The following is a 24,605-nucleotide window of genomic DNA, read 5'->3' as shown; positions in this document are numbered from 1 at the left end:
TGAAGGTTTGTCTGTTTTTATTATCTCCCAAGACATGACTGAATTAAGCGATGAACTCGTATGGGATTGGCTCCACCAGCTGGGGCACGTTGTTGGTGCTGCTCACCATGTGGCCGGGCCGGGGTCCAGTGGGCTGCAGGAAAACAACAACAACAACAAACAAGGGTTAAAGTTCATCTACACAGTCAGCTGTAAAGGTTCAACAGTAACATGAGCCCTGATGCATGTATCTATAGTTTGAGTAACAATTCATACAAGTCACAGAAAGGTTCAGGCCTTCAGGGTATAAGGAAAAAAGGAAAGTGATCTCGAACCAGTTTAGCTCAAATGAACTCAATGAACAGATGAGCTAATCTTCCATTGGTCGTGACATGAAGACAGACGTCATGTACAGTATTTACAGGTTCATTGTACCGTGGCAATTCCCCTGGCTATTTTCGACAAGCACAATGAACAGTGGTAGAAATACTTTTTTTCAGTGTTCTGCAATATTGCAGAATGTCAATTTTTTTTTTCTGCAATTTGAAAATATTTTCTGCAAATACACAAGACACCTTCTCAACTTGATAATGCCTATATATACTTATATTTACATCATATCTAGCTTTGCAACATTGCTGTTATTCTTTATTCTCACTCTATCTTTAAATTTTACTAGCAAAATTTGAAACAGGAATAACATGTGCGTGAAAAATATTCAAATGAATAGCGAAAATTGCAACAGCAAAAGCGTATCTATTCAATATTAATCAAATCAAATATTTGTTTATAATTTAAGTATGTGAATAAGAATTTTGAAAAATTCAACAACCTGCCTGAAAAGGGGGAAAAGAACATTATATTCCTGCAAGGAACACGTGCTCTGACGCGTAATGTTAGATCGCACGACCCATGGTAACAAAAATCACAGCCACGGCCCACGGAAAAAATTACAAGATTTGAAAAAATCGAGAAAATAATGAAGATTTCAAAATAAAGAAGCCTCACGCAAAGCTTGCCCTCTGCGTAATTCTATTTTTTTATAAATTTGAAAAATTGCTATCGGTTTTAAACATCGGACTCCGAGTTCTAACAATCGGCCCTCAAGACGGCCCGGGAATGTTATTGTTTTTCACGTGGGCGCCCCCCTCCCCACTCTCTCGGCACAGGAGGAAATGTCCCGCCTTCTCCACGCAAGGCGGTGCTCTAGATCTATCTGAGTAGTTCTCAACTTCATCGCTGCCATCTGTGCTTGAAGGACCACGGACTAATGTAGCAGCCACCGTTTCGTTCCTTCTGTCATCGCGCCCATGCCCCGAGTTCATGATCAAGCCCCGAAGAAATCGCATGCTTGCGACATACTAGAAACATCCGGGCATTGTTTTGCCGACCTCGAGATCGTGACCGCGGAGATTAGCGAGGGTGGACGGAAATGCACGAAATTGACATTTTCTCACATGATTCGTCTCCGAAGTTATCACGGAAAGGGTCGAACCCCCCCGAAAAAACTGACCTCAAGTAGCACCTGGCAGTCGGAACGCACCGAAACGCCGCCATCTTGCGCGGCGGTGTGGTTTCAGTTTATATCTGCAGCGCCGCTAGTTTGCTTACTAGTAAGTCTATATAAATTATAATCTCCTGAATTGAGAGCCATTGAATCCCGAGTCTGATTTTCTTCTTCTGCAAAATTGCAGATTGTTTAATTTTTCTTCTGCAATCTTGAAAATCTTTATGCATTTTGCAGATTGCAGACGGGTATTTCGAACGCTGGTGGACTATGGCTTAACGTCGCATCCTAAGGACTGCAACCCTTTCCAGTAGCGTGCATGTCGGGTGAGCAACACAGCCGGGATCGAACCCGGGGCTTCTAGTTCCAGAGGCAAGATCGCTAACCACTGGATTACGCACGCTACTTAAGTAGAGTAGGGTTAAGTAGAGTCACAGAAATACAGTAGAATCTGTGAAGAAAAATGAAAATGAATCTTCACCTCTCTCTTCAAGATCTTGTAGACGCCGGTCTCCTTGTGCTGCTTCTTCAGCTCGTCGTTCTTTTTGACGCGCTTGAGGAAGTCCTCCCTGGAGCGGGAGTGCTTCACGTGCTCCACGCGGAGGTTGATGCGCTTCGGCTTGATGTGGTTCCTGTGAAAAAACACACGGAAGCAAAACTCAGAAAACTTTCCATCAATGGCCTCAAATGAACTTGAATTACTATTCAAGCCTCACAGGAGGGCTGAACACTACTTCTATTTTATTGTCTATATGATAGACTTGCTCACGGCTTGAAGTATGCATGCACAGTGTTATCAATCGGGGTAATAATTACTATTATGTCATACCTAGGCTGCAAAAACGTTGGATATGGGTGTTCCAGACCGGGTGATAATTTTGCGTTATCACACAGGCTTCCATAGAATGTTAAGGATTTGGAGTGCGCCGTGTTCGCTGCTGTCGGACGTTGGAATGTGCGGCTGTTATTAATTTTTTGTTCAAGGACACCAACTTTTCTCAACTTCTGGCGCATTTTGCTTTGCAATGTGTGTTTTCTCGGGTGGGTATGATTACTCTCCGCATAACCCTCGGTCCCAGCCCTCCCGCGGGTTGGATCACCCGACGGAATACCCCGTGTTGTATTCTATACATACATTGTATATCATTATGTCAATGTTGAAGGCCCCTGGCAATACAAAAGGTCTCATTTTGGGCTGACCTGACTTTTTCTCCGAAAGGGGCTAGCGCTTCTCCAAACAACGTTTTCCAGCAAATTTAATGTTTTTGCATGTTGTTGAAAACCTAGGATTTGATTAATATTTTTTGGGAATTCTCTTGTCATCCGGTCACATTTAATCATAAACTGGAACTATAAAGAAATGGCCAGGGGCCTATTACTTTGATAAATCACCCACAATAGTGTGAGATCGCTTAAGCTTAGTGTGAGATATCTCTTACCCTACTCTCTTGTTGACGATGACACCGACGGCGTGGTTCGTGACGTTGAAGATACGCCCGGTGCGGCCGTGGTAGACCTTGTAGGGCATACCCTTCTGAATGGTACCCGTGCCCTTGACGTCCACGATGTCACCGCGCTTGTAGACATGAAGGTAGGTGGACAGATGGATGGGGCCTACAGGGGACGAAAAACATAAGAATTCTGTATCCATAATATCCAACCGTTGACTGTCAACTTCATTAAATAACTTCTTTTAATGAAAAGTTTATTGCCTGCCCATAGGCTAATTGCAAGAACATGTAACAAAAAAAAACGACGGACAGACAATGATGAACAATATAATGTGACTACTCTAGTCCAACTACTGACACTAAATTCTAACTTACTAGTATTGGGTTCAACTTTTTTTCCGAGACAGTGGATGACAAATGATCACACTTTTCCTGTAATGTGTGGGTTTTGTGATGTTAAGAGGAGAGTAGTTTTCTTTTTGTCTGTAAACGTGGAGAAATTAGGATGGCATTTGATGGCCTTTTTATACAGCTTTCTTTCGTGGTCGTAGAAGGGGCAGATTGAAATGAAATGTGTTTTGTTCTCCACCATGTTTGACAAGCAGTATTTGACATGCAGTTTTCCTATCAAATTAGCCTTCATGTACATCTTGGTAGGCAAGTTGCATCGTGTGGTGTAATGGATAGAACATTCGGCTGTCAAACAAGGGGACCCGAGTTTAATCCCGGGTTGCCCCCAGACATGTCATTTGTCTGGACATGCGCCCCAAGGTTGTGCTCTTGGGAAAGGCACTTAAAACAAATTTCCTCACTTCACTCAGGTGTAAATGAGCAACTCTCTTTGGTTATGGACGTCCCTCGGATAGGACTTTAAATGTAGGTCCCGTGTTTGGGAAGAGCCACACCCCACGCACTAGGGATGCGGACCTAAACTCATTTTCAGGTTCAGGTCCGGACCTGAACCTAAAAGTTTAGGTTCAGGTCCGGACCTATTAGGTCCGACCTGAACCCATGGCATATCTGACTAATTGCCAAACTTCTATTTACTAGTACTTGGAGTGTTCTTACATTGCACTGTGATACACATACATGTACTTTTATACCAGTGTAACGCTGTTTGTCATAGACCAAGACTGATATCATGTTATTGTACACTAACCTGAGAGTATAACACAATGCTAAGTCTGTTGCTTTCTTCTATCAGAATAAGGTAGAATTATTAAAGTTCTTAAAATTGAACGAAATAAGTAATAATGACTGATCAAGACTGTGAAAGGAAAAATATTTTCCAGTGCAAAATCACTTTTTAAAGGAAACCAATAAATGAGATTAGACTTTGTCAAGTTGGAGTCCAACACAAATCACATTAAAAAAAATCACATGCAAAAAAAATTAAAAAATTGAAAAAATATACACTAGAATTTCTCTCTGAACTCGGCCTTTTGACATTCTGGCATGCCCTTCATCTGATCAAGGCACCTGGTATTCATTAGAAGTTCATTAGCAGCAAGTCCCGCACCGCTGATATCACAGGATATCACAGTCCTTTTGGGAGGCCCACTGCAGAAACATATCCCTGATTGCCGCGATCAAGCCATCTTTATCCAATTTGTGGCAGAAAAATAATAGCCAGCTTCTCCTGCCCCGGACAGATTTTGCCCTTTCCGTTTTATGCTGCGGGATGACATCTTTATATGCCCAAGCGTCAACGAAAACAGTTCGTCACGTCTTCTCACTTCAGTTCCCGCGGTTGTGGGTGAAAGGTCATGAAGTCTCGCGAAGTCTCGCTGTCTAGGTCAGCTGACCTTGCATGTAACCTATATCAAATCTCGCGAGAGCAGCTAATTCAAAACAAATATGGCGCCTAGCGCCTCGATCGGTGTCGAGAACGCCAATTTTGATCGTGTTTTGCACAATCTAACGGTGTATCTACCACGATAGGAATATTCTTTACTAATCACAACATATTTCATGACCTGATACATTGTCTTGTGGTGGTGCTGGGATATTTTCACGGAGAAAAGATCGTTTTCGGGAAAGATTGCTTGTTGTACCTCAGCATGCAGATAATATGACCGCCATGAATGGCAAGGTTTTCGTCTTTTTCGAGCGCAAATTTTGCGATTTACGGAAGGTTTAAGATGGTCTAGAACGAAAAAGATATAATGTGAGTGCTAGATTTTTTTACCGGTCCAGTACCGAAAAAAACGGAAAACTGGGTTTCGGTTTTTTGGACCTGAACCGAAACGTTTTTTCAGGTAATAACCGGACCTTTATAACCGGTACGCATCCCTACCACGCACGTAAAAGAACCCACCACACCTTTCGAAAAAGAGTAGGGGCATGCCCTGGTGTGCGATGGTCTAAACCTTACAGCCTTTAAATCTATATAAGGTCTAAACCTTAGATAGGCTACATAATCTTCAGCAAGTTGAAGTTGGTAGCCTCTGGGGGCTTTACTCCAACAAAGGGGTGTTGCCCAGTGCCCGATTAAGTCTGGAAACGACTAGTCTGGAACACCCATATCGAACATCTTCATGGCCCAGATATGACAAAAAATGTAGTTATCTGATATCAATCATATCATAATCTTTTTTTGCTATATATCAGTGACGAAATACTCACCACGTTGCCTGAATTTGCGGCTGAACATATACCGCGTACCGCGGCGATAACCCTTGCCGTTCGTCATCTTTTAGCTGAAATGAGAAAATGAATATCATTTCAAACATGGATTGAAACTGTGGGACAGGAAGGTTGATTTGCCAATCATTCATGACACTTAATATATTAATCCATGCTTTTAAGTAGACGAATCACGTAAGACAAATTAATTTATCTACTTTCTCTTTTTAGCAATCGAAACACAAATTAGATCAGTTCTACCAAGTCGCCCTCATATCTTTAACTACATAAGTGTATTTCTAAACTATATTGGCCTTAACTGCTTTTCACAAAATAATGGACTAGGAAAGCACCTACACTAACGTCTGGACATGTAATTTTCAGTAGTAACGTTACTGTAAAACTCATGGCATATTTAGCACTAAAAGATTGAGTAACTGAATTATTATATTATTACAAATTGATAAAATTCTAAACAAATTGTTAAGTTCTCTATGGAGCTATGCGATAGATCTAAGTCCGAAAAGCAAAAGGATAGATAATTTTTTTCTTGAGTCACAAAATTAAAGTAAAACCGGCTACTAAAACCACATGCTTTTTCAGCGGCCATTTTCAGTATATGTCCAGCTACCACACGGACAGAAACGGACTTTTAATATAATATTAATGGCAGTTCCAGGAAATAAAAACGGTACAGAGAGATGCTATATTCTTTTATTATCAAACTCTACGGATTTGATAATGCTGAAAGAGAAAATAATACAGATTTTAGCTATTTTCCGAGAGAGGCAACGACTCGTACCTTTCTCAAGATGGCCGCCGTCAAAAAAGGACGAGCATGGGGGTCACGTGATCAACATCCGTGCAGCCTAAAATTTTGATGTTGTATTTTTAAATCATGTATAAGATTTCAAGATTTATAAAATATTTCATGATATTCAGAAGTAACGTGGCTATGATTTATGATCAAAAATCGGTAGAAGTGGAAGAAAGTTAATCTGAAGGTTTTATTTCCGGGTCAGGTCAACTCAGTAACTTGTGTAAAACTAGCGCGCGATTCATGCGATTTGAGATAAAATTCGCTTCATTTTTAGGCAAGGACGGATTTCTGTATAATTTCTGGAGAATAATGCAACACCACATACGTAATAAATTTGTGATTTTATTTAGCGCAAGGTTCTGTAGGTTTTGGTCCGGCACGGTCTCTAAAAAGACCTGGACATCTTGGTCAAAGTGGGTTTGCTTGGTGAAAATTTACAACCATCTCTGTTAATATTATTTTTTTATAGAAATTTGGAAATGCTGAAAGTCTTTTCTTATCAATCATTAAAGTGCCACAAACTAAGGTAGCAACTTTTCTAATTTCTAAAACCCAAATACGTAAAAACAAAATGTGCCGCCCACTTTTCTTCAGGGAAAACGCTACACGAGCGTTGCAGGGCGCTACATTTATCAAGACCCCTAAGCTACCTAAATTTCTACATACTTAGCTAAATTATTTCATGTCAGCGACAATAAAACAATACTTTTGTACAATCATATCCATTGTTTAATAAGGAAATATCTTAAGTTGACAGATTATTACATTTACAGTAAAATGAAGGTTTTAGGGAGGATTTATCTGGAGGAAATTTTCTTCACCTTTGTAGTCTTGGTCGCACTAAGATGGCAGACAGGCAGTGAGGTCCTGAGAACTGGAGAGATGCATTGCGTAGTCAACATGGTAAAAACCTTCTCTTTACCTCTAACATCGGCACAAGGGAGTTTTAGAAAACATGCACCAGCCTTGGGAACCTTCTAGTACTATACATAGGTGTTCCGGCTCTGTAAAATCATACGCCGCCGTTATATGACAGGCCAAAAATGGTGGGAAAAATGTGGACACTTATTTATTTCCTTGCATGGTTTATTATAGATTATCAACGCAAGAATGATATTTTGCAAGGTCAAAATGTTGATGTCTATTCTATCTTAAACGTAGGAAGCTTCGTGATGAGAGAGAGCATTGCGTTTTGTGTAAGATGTTCAGTCTAGTCGTTTTAGTGCACAGTTGTTGTTTTGGGGGCGGACCGAAAGTGGGAGGGGGGCGGACATATTTTTACAAGCTACGGTTTTATGATAAAGCATACTTGGACCAAGGACATTATATAGGAATGTCCCTGCTTGGACAAAACTGACATATATATATATATATATATAGAGAGAGAGAGAGAGAGAGAGAGAGAGAGAGAGAGAGTTTGTTTCGTGTAAATAATGATTTAATTGTGGATTTCATAATGTGATGTTATGAAAGATAAATACTAAATTATGGGCTTAGTACAGGTTGTTTTAGAATATCAGAAATTGTTAAGAGTAAGGCCACAACAAGTAAACTTTATGGATGACATCCTTTGCATCTAATGCGACATTGCGAAAAGACCACTAGTCGGGGTAAAAGAAGCAAGATGCCTCTAAATTTTAAAAATAGAGACCATAGACGATTGTAATCATCAAATTGAAGGGACAAAACATGCTATCACTGTGAGCCAACAAGTCTTTTATTCCTGTATAATTTGGAGAAGTGCACAAAGTGACACTAGTGTGGTAGTGTAGTATCACTCACCAAGTTGTCAACTACACTCATTGCCACTACCACATTAGTAATTTAGTGTCACTTCTACAGTCAGTGTACCAATAGAATAAGCCCACTCGGAATTTAGAGTATGCATGTGCAGTGTCAAAGGTGAAGGCCCCTGGCTATTAAACAGTGCTCGTCTCGGCATTGTCTTGATTTGCATTAGCCTGGGTCACTGGGTGCCATCCTATTTCTACCGGGGCTCCTACACTCGCTACCCTACCCTAAAAGGGTAGCAAGTGTAGGAGCCCCGGTAGAAATAGGATGGCACCCAGGCTAGATTAATTGCATAACAACGGCCAGATACGTTTTGTTTACGTCTCAGGGGCCTTTACCTTTGACACTGCACATGTGTACTTGATTCCGAGCGAGCATATTCCATCCATACATGTGCTGATTTCATTCACAAAATTTACTTGCTGTGGCCTGAGATGTTTTTTCAAACATGTGACATTAGAGGATATGATAAGAATTGCACTAAGCTAAATTCTAGGCCCAACTTCATCAAGCTTAGTCTATTCAAGTGAAAATGTAGTTATTGTAGCAACACTAAGTCATACTCGTACCTTCCCAGTTTTTCTTGAAATCAGCCATCTGTGAATTATAATGTCATGTGTTTTCAACCAGTGGTGCAAAATACTGCAAGTGTCTGTAGTTATGTTTGTTTATTTGTTGTTGTTTTTGTTTGTTTGTAGGGTGCAAATGCGTCTCAGCTTGAGAAGGAGATTGGTTCGGATCAATTCCCGGTGAACGAACACTACTTTGGACTGGTCAACGTGAGTAACCAATACATGTATTCTCCAACTATAGCAAGCTAACATCTCGAAAAAACACATGGATTAGAAGAATGTCAATGTCTTTGTATAACAGAAGAAGAAGAACATAGGTCTAGCAGTTAGTAGTTCTACTTATGGATCTTAAAGTCATTGTTGTAGGAGTGTCTTAAGAATGTCTTGGGTTCAAAAGTGTTAGATTTTGCTTGACAAGAAGATGAGTACATCTACATGACATAGTTATACTTTAATCATTTGATGAAAATGTAAATAATGTTCAACCAGTTTTGGAAAAGAATGACATGTAGTCTTCAAATAGTAGGAAAGGATTTTCTAGCATACATGATCATGAGTCATCCTATTTCAACACTCAACATGTGGCTTTTAAAGTTTTTCTAGTAAAAGGCACTGTAAACTGTGAAATATTTGCGGTGGTTTTATGTTTGCAGTTTTCATCGCGAGCTCTTACTGCAAAAACTCAAGCAAACATGTTTTTTCTTACTACTGTACGAGTGTTATGTCAACTGCAAACTTAAAGCACCACAAAGCCTTAAACTACAAAATTAAGACCCCACTGAGGTCTGAGCATAGAATTATTTACAGTGTTTGCCCCCGTCCACAGTTTGGGAACACGTGTTACTGTAACTCAGCGCTCCAGGCGCTGTGCTTCTGCCGGCCGTTTCGGGAGAAGGTGCTCCAGTACAAGGCACAACTAAAACACCACAAATGCCCCTTACATTAAAATTTAGTCCCCGCATTCTTGAAAAACTATTTTTGCTCCCAGTCCCATCCACAGTTTGGGAACACGTGTTACTGTAACTCGGTGCTCCAGGCGCTGTGCTTCTGCCGAACGTTTCAGGAGAAGCTGCTCCAGTACAAGGCGCAAATAAAAACAAGTTGCAAATGTCTCCTCCCTTCAAATCAAGTCCCCACAAACTAAAAACGATTTTGGCTCTCTTCCACAGTTTGGGAACACGTGTTACTGTAACTCAGTGCTCCAGGCGCTGTATTTCTGCCGACCGTTCCGGGAGAAGGTGCTCCTGTACAGGGCACAAATAAAACACCACAAATGCCCCTTTCATTGAAATTTAGTCTCCACATTCTTAAAAAACAATTTTTGCTCTCGTCCACAGTTTGGGAACACGTGTTACTGTAACTCAGTGCTCCAGGCGCTGTACTTCTGCCGACCGTTCCGGGAGAAGGTGCTCCAGTACAAGGCGCAGCCCAAGAAGAAGGAGACACTCCTCACCTGTCTGTCCGACCTCTTCCACTCCATCGCCACCCAGAAGAAGAAAGTCGGCGTCATCGCGCCCAAGAAGTTCATCGCCAGGTTGAGAAAAGAAAATGGTAAGACTTTTTACAGAAGTTGGTTTACATCTTGGTCTTAATCAGTGTAACACAAACTCTCACTCTCCAGGTATCTATGATAGCCTGGTATCCATCCTACATGTATTCTAGCTCCGTTTTGCTTCTCTGATAGCTTTCCTGCAGGAAAGTCTGGCCCCCGTACCCATTGAGACATTTGGTCCTTGCGTCCTTCATTACTTCAGGAATGAAATATTTCTCAAAAGCAGTCTGACAGAGATCAAACTTTCCCATTCTGGTTCAAACCACAGTACAATGCCGTTACAAGGACCATGTCGCATAGAGCTAATCAGAGCTCTCAGGTCTAGTCAGAGCTCTCACAAGAGAGTCAAATGACAGTCATAACGGGGTTCCAGACTTTCTACAGGGAAGTGATTAAAAGAGGGGATGGAGCTGAAGTAGAATGGATACCAGGCTATATATCTGTATGGTGCCGCTCCCCACAGAATTTGTAGCCGTTCACTTCTAAACCCAGAGTCAGAGACAACTTGTAATTGCATTAAGTAGGAATACTAATAATAGGTGGGACAGACCAAAATTTCAACCTCAATATTTTCCTCTGAAATTTGGTAGGTAAATAGAGCCTGTTACAGGGATCACAAAACAGTTTAAATTTTGTTTCTATCATGTTCCCTTCAAGGGCTACAAATTTTTGAAATATTATTTTTGAGGTATTTTTGTAGAAAAATTATGTATCAACAACATGATGAAGACTTAAGCCCCGGGTCATCATGGCATACTTAATTTGTTGTTTATAGATCATTAACAACCTAACAATCAATTTACCATCAACGTTTGTCGGAAATATAAACATCAGATCTGTTTATTAGACATGAAAATTGGTAATTGAGTACGGTATATCAGCAGCATGGTGGGAAATTTTTGAACTGTTGTCTCCCTTCACTTTTAATTAAGTTCCAGTGCTCCCTTTCTTACCAAAATATAATGAAACCAGATAGGTTGAATTAGAACAACACATGGATATTCATTTCATGTCCTTTGCGCTATTTTGTATTACAAAATGTATTTTGAAAATTATGGGTCAACTGCCATAAAAATACCATTTTGGATCTGTATGATGTAATCGAGAACAAATAATTTGAATGTCTATGTACTTACAGCTTTCTACAAAGTCTATATATAGATGAATAAAAGACAAAGGTTCACATCTTCTTGATTTAATTGTGGTTTGTGTCTTATTCAAAAACTGCAACTCAAAATGTATAGTGTAATTCTATTTACACTGTACACGGCACACGCACTTCACACAATGCACAGCTAAGGGACAAAAAGTAAAACAATAGAATAATAAAATTCTATTTGCACTGTGCCACACTTCATACAATGTACAGCAAAGGGACAAAATGGTAAAAGAGTAGATACATAAATTTCAAGTATTTCAAGTGATTCTATTTCTTTCGCAGTGAAGCCAAAAACAGCTGTTGCCATTCTATAATCCCTAAGAACAGAACGCTAAGAAAAAGTCATGAGTCTTTAATTTTGTTTGTGACGTTTGGCTGTCCTTTCAACTTCCAGTGCCTGCTGTTGTTGGCGTTTCAGTTTATTTTGCAACTGTTCTTTTTCCTGTGGACTGCGCAACTGTACAGTAGCTGTCTCACTCACAGGTTGTGCACTTGAGTTCATAGCAACTATGATCTGCTTAAGGTTGGTTGCAAGAGTTTCCACACCAAACTCCACCCCTCCTGAGGACAGTTGAAAGCATTTCTTGTCAAGTCCTGTTGTGCATCCAGCAGTCATGATTTTGTGGTACCTGATCTGATTTTTAAGTTTTGTCTTGTTTTGTTTTTGGTCATTTGCATTCAGAAGTGAGTCCACCTCTGCTGAACTTTTGCACAGTCCATCTCCTGCTACTACCTTTTCAACTACAGTGTCTCTCCTCTGTGCCTTCTTCTCTTGGTTTGCTTGTTTCTTGTTCTTTTTTGCTGTCATTTTTTCTTTCCTGCGAATCCTTTGTTCCTCATTTCTTTCCTGACTCTGCTTTGTCAGAAGTGGTGCCTTCTTTCGTGCCATGTTCATATACTGATCTCTCTTTTCTTCAGGAAGAGACTGGCACCAGTCCACAGTTTTGTTTTGTGTCATCATGACCTTTGTTTCCCGAGCAGCAGTTGTGGCACTTGGTCTCATCAACCTGTCATGGTCCAGCTGAGCACAGTCGCTCTCATTTGCGCGTTGTGACGTCGGCACATTGATCGTTGCCTGTCGCAGGTCTTCTGTGATGCTGCTGGTATTGTACCTGCCTTCCTCCAAATGATCCCACAGCTGTCGTGTGACCATGACAGCAACATGGGAGCAAATAAGCTCCAATGCCTCCTTTGTGTATTTAGTCAACGACTCTGTAGTTGGTGTGAAAAGAGAGATGTACACAGGGTCAGTCTTTTCTGGTGCAAAGTCTTCACCAAAGACAGCCTCCTCCTCAAGCAATGAAGATGCATCTTTGCTCCATCTCTCTATCTGTATCTTCAGCTGTTGGTAGTATCTTGCCATGTCTAAAATGTGCTTGTCACTCTCCACAGCATGCCACAAGGGTGTAGTCACCAACTTGTTCAGAATCCCCAAAGCTCTAGACGAGGCCATCAGGATGTCATCATTAACATCTGCCTGCACTGCGCGCAGCAGCCTGTTCCCGGCTAAGTCCTGAGCTGTCACATAGCATTCATAGAATTCTTTAATGTCAGACATATGGTAGTACAGAGCACCACCATTGTGGAATATGATGTTGAAGCGCTCTCCTCTGAATGGAGAGAGTGCAGACTTCCTTCCACTCTCTCTCAGGAAGGCTTCCCATTGTTCATGATAAGTTGCCATGCTCTCATTTCCATGTGGTTGTAACAAGTTGCAGGCACTCCTTACCATTAACTGGGTTCTGGACTCATTCCCACCCCAATGTAGAAACTCCTTCGTCTTAAATCTGCCCAGTGTAGCCTTCTCTGCAACTGACTCTTCCCATCCCTTCAGTGCCTTTTCTGCATACTCTGCCATGTTTGTTAGCAGATGGAGCCCACAGTAGAAGTCATGAACTTGGCTACACTTGTGTCTGCTCTCATCATCCAAGCTATCCCACTCAGTGATGACCAAAGGTAAAATACTTGCTCTGTACTCTTCAAACTGTTCCTTGTATGATTTGTTGACAACACATCTGTCAGACATGGTGCTGTTGATTGAGGTGACAAGTTTGTTCAATGTTTCAGACTTCTCTGCATCAGTGGTTGACAGAATCTCAGCTATCTGGGACAGGAAAAATTTGGTTGAGTCTAACTGGGCACTAGCTGTTTGATCCACTGACTCTACCAGTCCAGCTGAGAAGGACCCTGCACTAGTACAAACACGGTGGGCAAAGTAGTGCTTCATATTCTTGGTAACTCCATCATACTGATGGGTTACCTTGCCATCAGAGGCAAGCATTGCTTCTCCAACTTGGATTTTTCCCAGTGCACCACATTCTTGGGTGATATTACCAACACAGGACTTCTGTGGAAGCTGCAATTGTGACATGTCTTTGTCAACAAATGTCCCAAGGATTTGGCGAATCAAAGTGGCAACCTTTCCTCTGGCAACACCCGCATCCCGAGCTGCCATACAGGCCAGACGAACCCTGTTAGTGTACCTTCCCTGGTCATCTTTGGTTCCAGAGAACAGCCCGTTCTTCACCTCCTCCAGTGCTGTATGCAACTGATCACGGGCTCCTTCCAGCTCCTTAACCTGCTGGCCGTACATTTCTTCAAGTTCAGTTGCACTTGTCTGGTATTTCTCTTGGGCCTCTTCAGCCTTTCGTCTGTAGTAGGATTTTGCCTTTTGGGCATCTAGTTTCAGTCCTTTCTCTCTCTCAAGTACTGCCATTGCTGCATCCTTCTGGCTTTCTATCCTCGCTCTGTTCTCTCTTTCTTTCTCAATATCCCTGTCTTTCTTGGAGAGTTCTTTCTTGGTTTTCTTCAGATGATGACTTAACTCTGTCCTTGATTTCTTTGTTTCCTCTTCCCTTTCAAGAGCATTCTTCAGCTTGTTTTGTAGGCAAAGTAGGTTCTTGTGATCTTCCTGCCTTTCTCCTTTTGTTTTCTCAAGCTCTGCTACTAAAGATCCAATGTCTTGATCCTGCTGGCTACAGTCTAAGATAGCCTCCTGCAAGTTGGCACAAAGGTCCTGTATTTCTGTACTGAGCTGCACAACATGTTCCTGAAGGGCTTGTTTTACAGTATGCAAAAGTTCTCTTTCTTCTGCAAGCTTGGCTCTGAGCAAGCTCTTCTCTGATTCTGTCTTCCGCAGCATTTTCTTCAGAGGTTTTTTAGATGGGCTGTGTACATGTGTTGTTTGCATCTCCTGTGGACAGCTGTATGTCTCCTCCAACAGGTGCTCTACATCCCTGTAGACATGTCCCTTGTGTATGAAAAACTTCTTCTTTCCCAGCTGTACATGTGCTCTTCAGTCATGTAGGGCTTCCAGAGACCACCTGAGTGCTTCTGGCTTCACTTCTCCTTGCCCTAAGTTGTGAAACCATCTGGCCACATTTTCCCATGTGCTGCCTGTTGAGGCTCTGAACGCTCGCAGCTCGAGTGCAATTCTATTAGTAAGTACAGGGCTACTAGTAGGGGTTGTAGGGAGACTCGTGTTTCCCTCTAGGACACCACTGCTTATGCCCTGTTTGCTGCAGGCCTGTCCGACATAGTCCTTGTCCTTCACTTGAAGGCAGGGGAGGATCATATCCCAGACAGTTTCATCCTTTTCTGCTTTTTTTGCATATGACAGCATCTGGCGCTTCACTTGTTTACTTGTCAGCTGCTAACTGTCTTTCAATCTTGGGTCCATACAAGCCAAGACAGTTAGCAGCTTTCTTGTCAATGGGAGTTGTGCATTTTCAATACAGTTGACTACATCCCTCACAAGACGGACAGTTAAACTTGAAGACTTCAGGCCGTCTGTAATAAATGGAGGCAACAAGGATCTGTCAGATTATCACTGATTCACTCATCAAAGAAACATTCCTTTTTACAGTAGCAATGTATTTTCTATTCGCCTAAAAAAACTAAATTAAACATTGCATGTTCCCAACTGCCTGACAGTATGTGTTTGATATTTATATACCATGTTGTAAGAAACATGGGGCCAACGGAAACAGTTTGTAAAAAAAGTCAGAATTAGCCCCCCTCCCACCCTTTCGTTGGCGCCTCGACAGAATTACTAAATTAGAGCAATTATTTTTCAATTTAATTCAATGTAGTGTGTTAAACTCATGTCTATTGACTCCTAGGAATGTAGGTGAAAAGTTTTGATGAAGAAACCTACCGGGAATCGCTTCCTTCTCCACAAGAGATCGTATGTCTAATTGGCACCATGTGCTCTCCTGGACGGCAGCCATGTTGGAAATACCCTATGGACTTACCCACTTCAATCAAAAAACAGGGGGTGTGCCAAACAGTAAATCTCTAAAAGAATTGTTTTATTGGGAAGTAAAATGAACACACTACACACTATATATACTTTGGTTTCAATATTTTACCGTTTACATTTTTTAATATGTTCTTAAAAACTAAATCTTTTCATTTTTCGGCAAAAAATGAGTTATTCCCGCTCCAAAGGTATGGTAATCTGCAGGCACAAATGTTCTGCTACTTTATTTGAGACGTATCAGTGCATTGAGGTCGCGGCACATGTGCTGGCACGGCCTTCAAAAACATAGCTCATGAGTCGGTGACAGCAGATTTGCCGCGCGCCCCCGCTCCGGCGCTCAGACAAGGTATTGGCCCGTGAAACATGTCAAAAACTCCATGATGTATTGCTGTAAGTACAAATCTGTGATATATTTCAGGAAACAACCTATTTGTCAACATTCACACGAAATTTGAAATGGAAATGTTGTAGTTTAAGGAAAATACGACAGTTTTTCTAAGGAAAATACCATGTTTTTTATTTTTCTACGTCACACGTCAGGGGCATTGGCCCCCCTACTAATAATAGGCGTCTTACCACTGGAGGGGCTGCTAGAATTGCAATTTAGTCAGGCTAGTCCTAGTCTGTGGCATGCCCTATAGCTAGGCTATATTACGATCATGAATGTATATATATGTTACTAAAAACAAGGAATATTCACTCTCTGATTACAATTTGCAGCAAATCTAGAAGTTGCAGCTAGCCCTTCGTAAAACCTGTTATTAGAGCTGTGTACCGGTACACTGTACCGATACAATACCGGGTACAATCAATTAGGTACAGGTCCAAAATACCTGACCCTGCTGTATCAGTACTGGACCTGACTCAGGGGATGGCCACTTTGACAGATAAGATTACTATGAAATTACCGTGGCAGTGCTCTAAAGCCACTCAAAAGCACAGAAAACACATTTGCATTGCTGGAGTCAAATTTTCATCTATGTTTTCATAAAAATAGTACCTAGCACAATCAAATATTATGTTTTTACCAGTTCAAACAGGCTTTTGTCCTTATTGAAAAGCTAGCATCTTCTGAACAAGTAGTTTAGGTACAGGTTCAGGTCCGGACCTGTACCTTAACCCGTGTACCTATACCTGTACCTGTTCCTAAGATTTGTTTAGGTACACAGCTCTACCTGTTATGAAAGCACTCATATGCATGTTTGTGGCATTGGTCATTTAAGTGTTGAAAAATATGTTTCTGTACTTGCACGATACACATGTGCAGTTAGATAATTGTGGTATTTTTTTTTTTTTTCCATACAGAGTTATTTGACAACTACATGCAGCAGGACGCACATGAGTTCCTTAACTACCTACTCAACACAGTAGCAGATCTGCTACAAGGTAAGATAGGAGAACGCGGTCATTCAGTCACTTGGTGTATAATATGTGGGATCAAACCCTCACCAACAGATACACAGAATTTGATCCATGTGGCCAAATTCCGTGGATCCGTGCTGTATTCCGTGGGAAGGGGTTTGACACTTAACACTACTCCCTGTTTCCCTAGTCATTACATACACATTGACATGTGTTCTACACACACACACACACTGCCACTGTTGTTTTTTCCTCATACCAGACACTGGGGCAGGACGGAAATTTGCTTGTTGGTACGAAAAATTCAACCCCTTCTGTCCCCAAAATATCAATTTTCATGAGATAAAACTGATAAAAATGTATCAATTTAAGCTTAAAATGACATATTCAACAATGATAATTAAAAAATCGGCTCTCAAACAATGAGTGGGACGGAAAAAAATTTAAAGCTGGAGACAGCCCTTATCCACAGATAGAGCTCATTGAAGAATTCTGGTTCCAACTGGTTCTGCCACCCCTCCCCCAATCTTTGAACGCCCTGTCTACGTATACAGTTCCTAACTAGAAGCTTGGGGACAGCCCCTGCTTGAACATGTGATTTTTGTGAGGGATTGCATTCATCATTTCGGATGGTGGCCTGAAACCAGTGGCCCTGTATATGAGGGAGCTTCATGGGTTAGCCTCAAGTGTCAAAACCTCTGACTTAGTCAGGCTAATGCTTTTAATGTTTGCAGCAGAGAAACAACAAGCCAAAGGCATCAACGGGACGGACAACAGCACCAAGGCCGACCCCACCTGGGTCCACGACATATTCCAGGGAACGCTGACCAACGAGACCAGGTGCCTCTGCTGTGAGACTGTAAGTACGCAACCTGTATGTTTACCAGTAGTAAAGTTGCAGACACCCTGTGGTGTTAGATTACATAATGTAGCAAGTGGCAGGACCGAGATGGAGGGGCTGGTCACCATATTTATGAATGTGTTTGAGTATGACTAAACAGTGCAGTACTGGTTTGTTAGCGCCACTAAGTGGCCAAGGGTGCTAGTAAGCGACTCAGACGCGTAGTACAACTCGGGAGCTTTATTCACACACAACCGGCGGTGTCAACAAGATGGACATGACTGGAGAACACGTGATCCTAACTATGATGTCATCTAACTATGATGTCATCATTAACATAACATAACCAACTCTATGGCGTAGGCTAAACCATGTGAAGGTAAACATTATGTAATGATTTTGCTTGCAACTGTTACCTTTCCATGCGAAATGTTACCGTTCTATACCAGTTTCTAGTATTGTATTGTATTGTATTGAATTCTTTTAGTGTGTCTGCACTCACATAACCATGATGGATGTTCTGTTTGAAATGTTTGTGGTTTTAATATCAGAGTGACATCACGGGGTGTCCCCTCCATAGATTTTAGAGCAGGAAAAAAAGTAGATAAAGAAGAACCGTTGTTTTTTTGTTGCTTTCTCTCTGCAGGTGAGTAGCAAAGATGAAGATTTCCTGGACCTGTCAGTAGATGTTGACCAGAATACATCTATCACCCACTGTTTAAGGTAAGGCAGTCAGTCAGCACTGGCTTTTTAACCTTCAATATACTAAGATAGCTTCTTACATTTACCAAATTTGTATTGGTTGTAGATTTTGGAAGCACTGAGTTTAAAGTACAGGTTTGGTTTGCCTATGCTTTCAAATACTGTATTGCCAACGAAAGTAATGGTTTGATTCGATTTTGATTTTTCTTGAGTTTACTAGATAGCCAACATTTGCATGCAGAGTATTTCCCTCACTGGCTTTTCAAAAGTGTTAAAAATCCATTTGCCACCACAGTTGCATCTAAAATGCCTCCTATTGATGCAAGAGAGTACTGCAGTCTGAGCACTGCACACTAAATTAATATTACTAACTTGTGTTGTTTTTTGTACAGGGGCTTCAGTAATACAGAGACGTTGTGCAGTGAGTATAAGTACTACTGTGAGATGTGCTGTAGCAAGCAAGAAGCACAAAAACGGTGAGACACAAGTGGAGCCATCATGTATCTGTATAGCCAGTATAAGCGCCCTTTGGCATAAGACACCAGGTTCTGCCTTGTTTTCAGTTTTGATAGTAGATAGTCATGTATATAGTTGTCAGGGCTGAATACTAATGTTAATATATGTTATAAATATAAGTATGAATATATATTATATTGGTTGATGTTCTGTGCTAAGGTTGTTGTAAGGTCCTATTCTTTTCCCTCCTGGATGAGAGTAAAGAAATTGCAGAAGTTGGCATCACAAATTTGTTAATGCTCAGAAGTCCCTCCGAATTTCAAATTGCCAAGAAATCAAGCATATTCTTTGCTTGAAAATCTTGCGTACATCAGCTAAATTATAAGAATCCTGCAGTGACGAAGAGGACATCAGCCTTGGCCATTTTGCTGCCCAAAATGTCCGTTTAGAACTCATAGGATCATGGGCATGCTACATGTATTTTCCTACTGTGTGACTCAAGCTTTATGATCCTAGCCTCTGTATTGTCTTGGTTTTCATTAACATTAATCTGATTGATTGATTGATTGATTGGTTGGTTGGTTGGTTGGTTGGTTGATTGATTGATTGATTGATTGATTGATTGATTGATTGATTGGTTGTTTGTTTGTTTGTTTGTTTCTGCAGCATGAGAGTGAAAAAGCTGCCTATGATCCTGGCTCTGCACCTGAAGAGGTTTAAGTACATGGAGCAGCTCCACCGCTACACCAAGCTGTCCTACAGGGTCGTGTTTCCCCTGGAACTCAGACTTTTCAACACTGTAAGTACCTTAGGATAATAAGAGCTTATGTGTTGGTATAAGCTTGTTCATGGTTTTAACTGTGCATCCACAAGGTCAAAGGTGAAGGCCCCTGACTTGTAAACAGTTATTGTCTCAACTATGTTTGATACCAAGTCCAGACGTCTCAGGGACATTCAACTTCTATAGATTGCTCGCACTGCACGTGGACATGTCAAACCTTGAACTGGCTTATACCAGCGGACTTGCCCCAGCTGTAGTGCCTGAAAAACTATCTTACCCACTTATTTAAGTCTCAATTGGTCAATATTGCATGTGTCATACGAAATTCAGCTGTCTTGTAACCAAAAAGGGTGCGGTTGCAAATTGGTTCTGTCATACTCATAGCCTTTTTGGAAATTTCACAACATCAGAACTGAACAACAACCTACGATAAACGTCACTGCGCCGTAGCTAAGTTTTAACTTTCTTTCCAGCGCAAGTAGTGTACGTCAACCAATCTGTCAGCCAAAACGTTGACTCACCCATATGCTCTTTTGTTCCTTAACTTTTTTCTCAAGACCTGGTCTTCTTTTTTTTTCCTTGTACAGTCTGATGATGCAGTTAACGCAGATAAGATATATGACCTGGTGGCCGTAGTCATCCACTGTGGCAGGTGAGACAGCTGTGTTTTATTTTGTTCTCATCTTTAGAGGACAATAGGACATTGATAGATTTTCTTTGTTTGATTTAAACAGTTTCTGCTGCATTAGTGACAGCATGATTAGCATATGAAACAAAGCAATCAGTGATGGCAGACTTCAATCCCTTTACCCATACTGCATTGCAACCCTTCCAGTCCCACTGACAAAGAAACAGCACTGAGGATGTATGTCAATTCTTCGTCGCGTATATTGGAAATGGCAGAAACACAGATAGATACACAGACATTACAGAAGCACACAGACTTCACTCCCTTGTGGTGGATAAAAAAGATGTTGTTACCTCCTTGAATGTATTGTCTTCAGTTTGTGTCTTTGTCTTGGTGTGTGTCCACAGTTATTTGAATATTGTTGTTGTTGAAGTTATGTCTGATGTTTTTGTTTGTCATACAGCTCCTTGGTATTCTTGTCGTAGAAAGCTGCTAACGATATCCATTTCAAGAATATTTCAAAGGGAAATTGGTGTAACAAAAAGGGAATGGGTAAAACTCTTGCATGACCTGTCTGTAATGCTTTGAATTTGTGGTTTGTTTACAGTGGACCTAACCGAGGCCATTACATCACTATTGTCAAGTCTCACGGCTTCTGGCTGCTGTTTGATGATGACATTGTGGAGGTGAGTCTACAAGTTCTTAGAAAATCCTGGGCTACAGGTCTGTCATGTCTTGGGGATAGACTTCTCATTGGGGCCTGCATGGTCAATGCTCTACTCAGAAATGGAGTAGCTATGTGGTTAATTGAATGTGAGCAAGCTGACTTTGCTTTGCCTTAAATTCAGTACCAATTATGCTTTACGTTAAATTATATCAGTCCTACAAATTGTGTGAAATCAAAATGGCTGCTTACACTCTTTGTAAAACGGTATGCATACCCTCATACCAAAATCAGAAGATGTCAGGATGTGTCTGTTTTTTTGTGGAAAATAAGCTGAGCTAGTACACAGGTTTGAAGAAATGATCGACTGGTGGATCAAAATGACAGAAAGTAAAAAAATTATATGAAACAATGGACTCATTGGGGTTGTTCTGTAAGATTGCTAAGAAGGCAATATGACCTGTATTGAAACATCTGTACATCCTGAGTTGATGATTTCTGAACCTAGAGCTATCCTTATGCATTTTCAAATTTAAAATGTCCAATGTTAGTGGACATAAGTTAGTGAGCAATGTTGAATGACTGATTACATAGTGTACATGTTTTATGACAAACACAAACTTTTGACATGTAAAACTGATTGTTCTCCACGTCATGTGTGCCATACAGAAAATCGACGCCCATGCAATCGAAGACTTCTACGGACTGACGTCCGATATCCAGAAGACGTCGGAGTCGGGATACATCCTCTTCTACCAGTCCAGAGACAGTAGTTAGACATCTGCCTGTTCAGAAGACGCGGAAGAACAGAATAGAGAAACCTCGAGGCATATCATGGCCCCTGCAGTTCTGTAGGCTGCAGACCACGTCCATGTATAGGACATGCCGAGATAAGAGTCGTTACGACCGAATCTGACTGTGTTATATAGTAGACCAGTATCCTGGTACCCATCCTATTCTAGCTCATGTTCACTCCTCTCTGATCGCTTCTACGCAGAATACTGTAAATGTATTTAAGTTTGCGTGGTTTTTGTTTCGAGCTAAGGCGAAAATGGCATGTTTGCGGTGGTTTTAATTTTGCGGCAGTGCTATAGTCACATATTGCTACAGTATTGGATAAAATGGTTGCCGCGAACACCTTGAATGTAAAACCTCGGCGAACATTTCTGCATTTACAGTAGTCTGGCACCCGTTAATGGAGAACGATTTGCATTTGAATATTTGCCTAGAATGTATGCAAGAATTCTGATTGGTTCCCAGTCTCATGATCCTCGTAACGTCATTGTAACGTGGCTCAAACAGGCATTTGGAAGCTCTAACTCCTTACACTGCTTCTATGAGATATTTGATTCCCAAAATAGAGCAGAGTATAGGGACCAAATGTTTCAATGTTCTGCATAGAAGGGACCAGGGGTTGTGAACTGAAGCTAGAATAGGAGGGATACCAGGCTTGTAGATCAGAGGGTGAAGTTGAACAGCAAGTCTTTAGGTCCAAGGAACGTCTCTGAGATTCCACCCTTTGTAGCATTGACATTCCATGATATTTTATTTGGCTGCGTGGATTTTACATGTATCACAACCTGATGCAGACAGTCCCTTCAGCAATCCGTGTGCTTGAAAGTTCGACGAAGAAATTATGCGAGATAAAAGATTTCTGGACTAGACGTAGTACCATATACATATAGGTGGCTACTTCCGAATCATGTATAAAGTTTTATTTTGGAGATTTGTAAAGTTAGGAATTGGCAAAAATAATGTTGACGTATTGCACGACATTATGCCAAAGATACTCCATTTTGCACGAGCTTTTATTTTACTTTGAATCTCTTACTTTGGTCGATAGTGTATAGATATGGGGTGATGCGGAGAAGACTTCATTTTACAATTACATCAATGCAAAAAAAGATTACTAGATCTGTACAGCATAAGGTTGTAATGTCAAATCTCAAAGGTCCATCTTGTAAAGTCCACTGTAAAATAGACCATTGGGAACCGACTGTAATATGTATACTGCTTGGTGCATAATGATATTTCACTGCTGAAGCAAAATGGTTGCATCATTTTTTGGCTTTGTCCACTTTTCTACTACACACTCTCTCACGCGGCAGACATGATAGAGTAAAAACGAGGCCAATGAGGCTAACAAACAAAAATTATTTACATATTTAGTTTCACTAAGTTTAAAATATGATATCCAATTATCAATATTATAATAAACTTGTGTAATGCTCAGAAAAGATGCAGTAATTTAGAGCCATGTGAGCGATTCCATAGTCCCGCCCTCCTCCGTCAAGACATAGATATCCAAAATAGAAAACTTGACAGACATGCAGCCACTTCATCATTGGTCAATTCCCTAATTACCATGCTATTATTGGTTGAAAAGCTAATTGTGATGGACATTTAGGATCGGTCTAATGTTTGCCACATTGGCCTTGTTTTCATTCTATCATGTCCACCATGTAAGAAAGGTGTATAAGAGGTGACCAGCAATAGTGTATAGTCCAGGTGGGGTGTTGCTGGAATTAGATACAGACCTGTATTCATAGAAGGAAGGAACCAAGTACTACTAAAACTACTTTAGGTCATTGGCTGGCCATGTATTTTTCTCTTTTGTTTTCACCATGAGGTAGGTTGTGGCTCCTGATTGGTGGAATGATGTGGGAAAGGGGGTGATGTCATTGGATAAGGGGAGGAGTGATGTGATTGGATAAGGTGATTTCATTTGATGGCAGAAAGGAGTCATGTGATTGGATTTGTGTGATGTGATAGGATGGGCTCATTTGATTGGGTGGCAGAGAGGAGTGATGTGATTGAATTAGAGTAATGTGATTGGTTGACAGAGAGGAGTGATGCAATTGAATTGATGTGATTGGATGTTAGAGATTGGATGTTGTTAAATCTGAAGCAAAATATTTTACTTATGAAACGTGTGTACACAAGTTGCTAGGTTACCACAACCAAAATATCTCAAAGTGAAACTACCCACTGTAAGATACAAAACAGCAAAAAGTACCGGATTGCAAAACAATTTATTGACAAGGACCTACAAAAATACTTTGCAAATGTTACACAATATCCATCGAAATGTAAATTGCCTTCTGAGGCTATGTACAGAATTGACGTTATCAAAGTGTAGAGCTTCGTTTGAAACCCATCAAAATTCACATAGCCTGGAATGTAAATGTAGAAGCTGCAGAGGGGTACAGCACTTTTTTATACATCTAAACAAACACCTTTACAACCATCCCCCTGCTGCCTAACCCAGTAGCCAACAAATTTCTTTCCAAATGGCTACCGTGGCAGGCTGAAAGTTAAATCGAACTTCCTGCCTATAAGTGTAGTTATAACTGATATAAGTGTGTACATTATCACACATCTTGGGCATTTGCTGTGCTGTCTTAGGCCGTACCAATATGCTTCATGGTTCCCTTAAATTTGAACCTTTTTTCTC

The 24,605-nt window shown here is 40.9% G+C and overlaps 3 protein-coding genes across 5 annotated transcripts; 1 reads left to right on the top strand and 2 right to left on the bottom strand.

Annotated features, from left to right (window-relative positions):
* On the bottom strand, positions 1–15,156 carry LOC136436940 (large ribosomal subunit protein eL21-like). Of its 2 annotated transcripts, none has more exons than XM_066431351.1 (5): positions 15,153–15,156; positions 5,563–5,632; positions 2,926–3,100; positions 1,968–2,118; positions 1–133 (listed from the first exon to the last, which is right to left on the bottom strand). In XM_066431351.1, the coding sequence occupies exons 2-5, from the start codon at positions 5,627–5,629 to the stop codon at positions 44–46; spliced, it is 483 nt and encodes a 160-aa protein (XP_066287448.1). In that variant the 5' UTR covers positions 5,630–5,632; positions 15,153–15,156; the 3' UTR covers positions 1–43. The 2 variants fall into 2 exon arrangements, with proteins under 2 accessions (XP_066287448.1, XP_066287447.1); XM_066431350.1 differs by lacking the exon at positions 15,153–15,156 and adding an exon at positions 6,365–6,463 and having other exon boundaries at positions 5,563–5,636.
* Positions 7,198–23,200, top strand: LOC136436939 (ubiquitin carboxyl-terminal hydrolase 46). Of its 2 annotated transcripts, none has more exons than XM_066431349.1 (11): positions 7,198–7,285; positions 8,872–8,952; positions 10,083–10,296; positions 17,023–17,103; positions 17,817–17,938; positions 18,567–18,643; positions 19,015–19,098; positions 19,745–19,877; positions 20,447–20,511; positions 21,095–21,173; positions 21,821–23,200. In XM_066431349.1, exons 1-11 carry the CDS (start codon positions 7,265–7,267, stop codon positions 21,926–21,928), a joined length of 1,065 nt encoding a protein of 354 aa, XP_066287446.1. In that variant the 5' UTR covers positions 7,198–7,264; the 3' UTR covers positions 21,929–23,200. The 2 variants fall into 2 exon arrangements, with proteins under 2 accessions (XP_066287446.1, XP_066287445.1); XM_066431348.1 differs by having other exon boundaries at positions 17,814–17,938.
* LOC136436938 (myosin-9-like) lies at positions 11,477–15,140 on the bottom strand. The gene has a single exon (XM_066431347.1). The coding sequence runs from the start codon at positions 14,644–14,646 to the stop codon at positions 11,809–11,811; it is 2,838 nt and encodes a 945-aa protein (XP_066287444.1). The 5' UTR covers positions 14,647–15,140; the 3' UTR covers positions 11,477–11,808.
* Positions 23,201–24,605: the final 1,405 nt, after the last annotated feature.

This window comes from Branchiostoma lanceolatum, chromosome 6 (assembly GCF_035083965.1).
Source record: "Branchiostoma lanceolatum isolate klBraLanc5 chromosome 6, klBraLanc5.hap2, whole genome shotgun sequence".
Taxonomy (NCBI): domain Eukaryota; kingdom Metazoa; phylum Chordata; class Leptocardii; order Amphioxiformes; family Branchiostomatidae; genus Branchiostoma; species Branchiostoma lanceolatum.
Note: the sequence above shows the minus strand (reverse complement) of the source record. Positions and strands in the feature narration are given on the sequence as shown.

Coding starts and splice junctions, on each gene's coding strand:
- LOC136436939 (XM_066431348.1), top strand. CDS start 7,265: ATGCATTGCGTAGTCAACATG. Junction 17,104..17,813: donor AGTAGCAGATCTGCTACAAG/GTAAGATAGGAG, acceptor TAATGTTTGCAG/CAGAGAAACAACAAGCCAAA. Junction 20,512..21,094: donor GTAGTCATCCACTGTGGCAG/GTGAGACAGCTG, acceptor GTTTGTTTACAG/TGGACCTAACCGAGGCCATT.
- LOC136436940 (XM_066431351.1), bottom strand. CDS start 5,629: ATGACGAACGGCAAGGGTTATCGCCGCGGTACGCGGTATATGTTCAGC. Junction 3,101..5,562: donor CCGCAAATTCAGGCAACGTG/GTGAGTATTTCG, acceptor CGTCCCCTGTAG/GCCCCATCCATCTGTCCACC. Junction 2,119..2,925: donor ATCGTCAACAAGAGAGTAGG/GTAAGAGATATC, acceptor GTTTTTTCACAG/GAACCACATCAAGCCGAAGC.
- LOC136436938 (XM_066431347.1), bottom strand. CDS start 14,646: ATGCAAACAACACATGTACACAGCCCATCTAAAAAACCTCTGAAGAAA.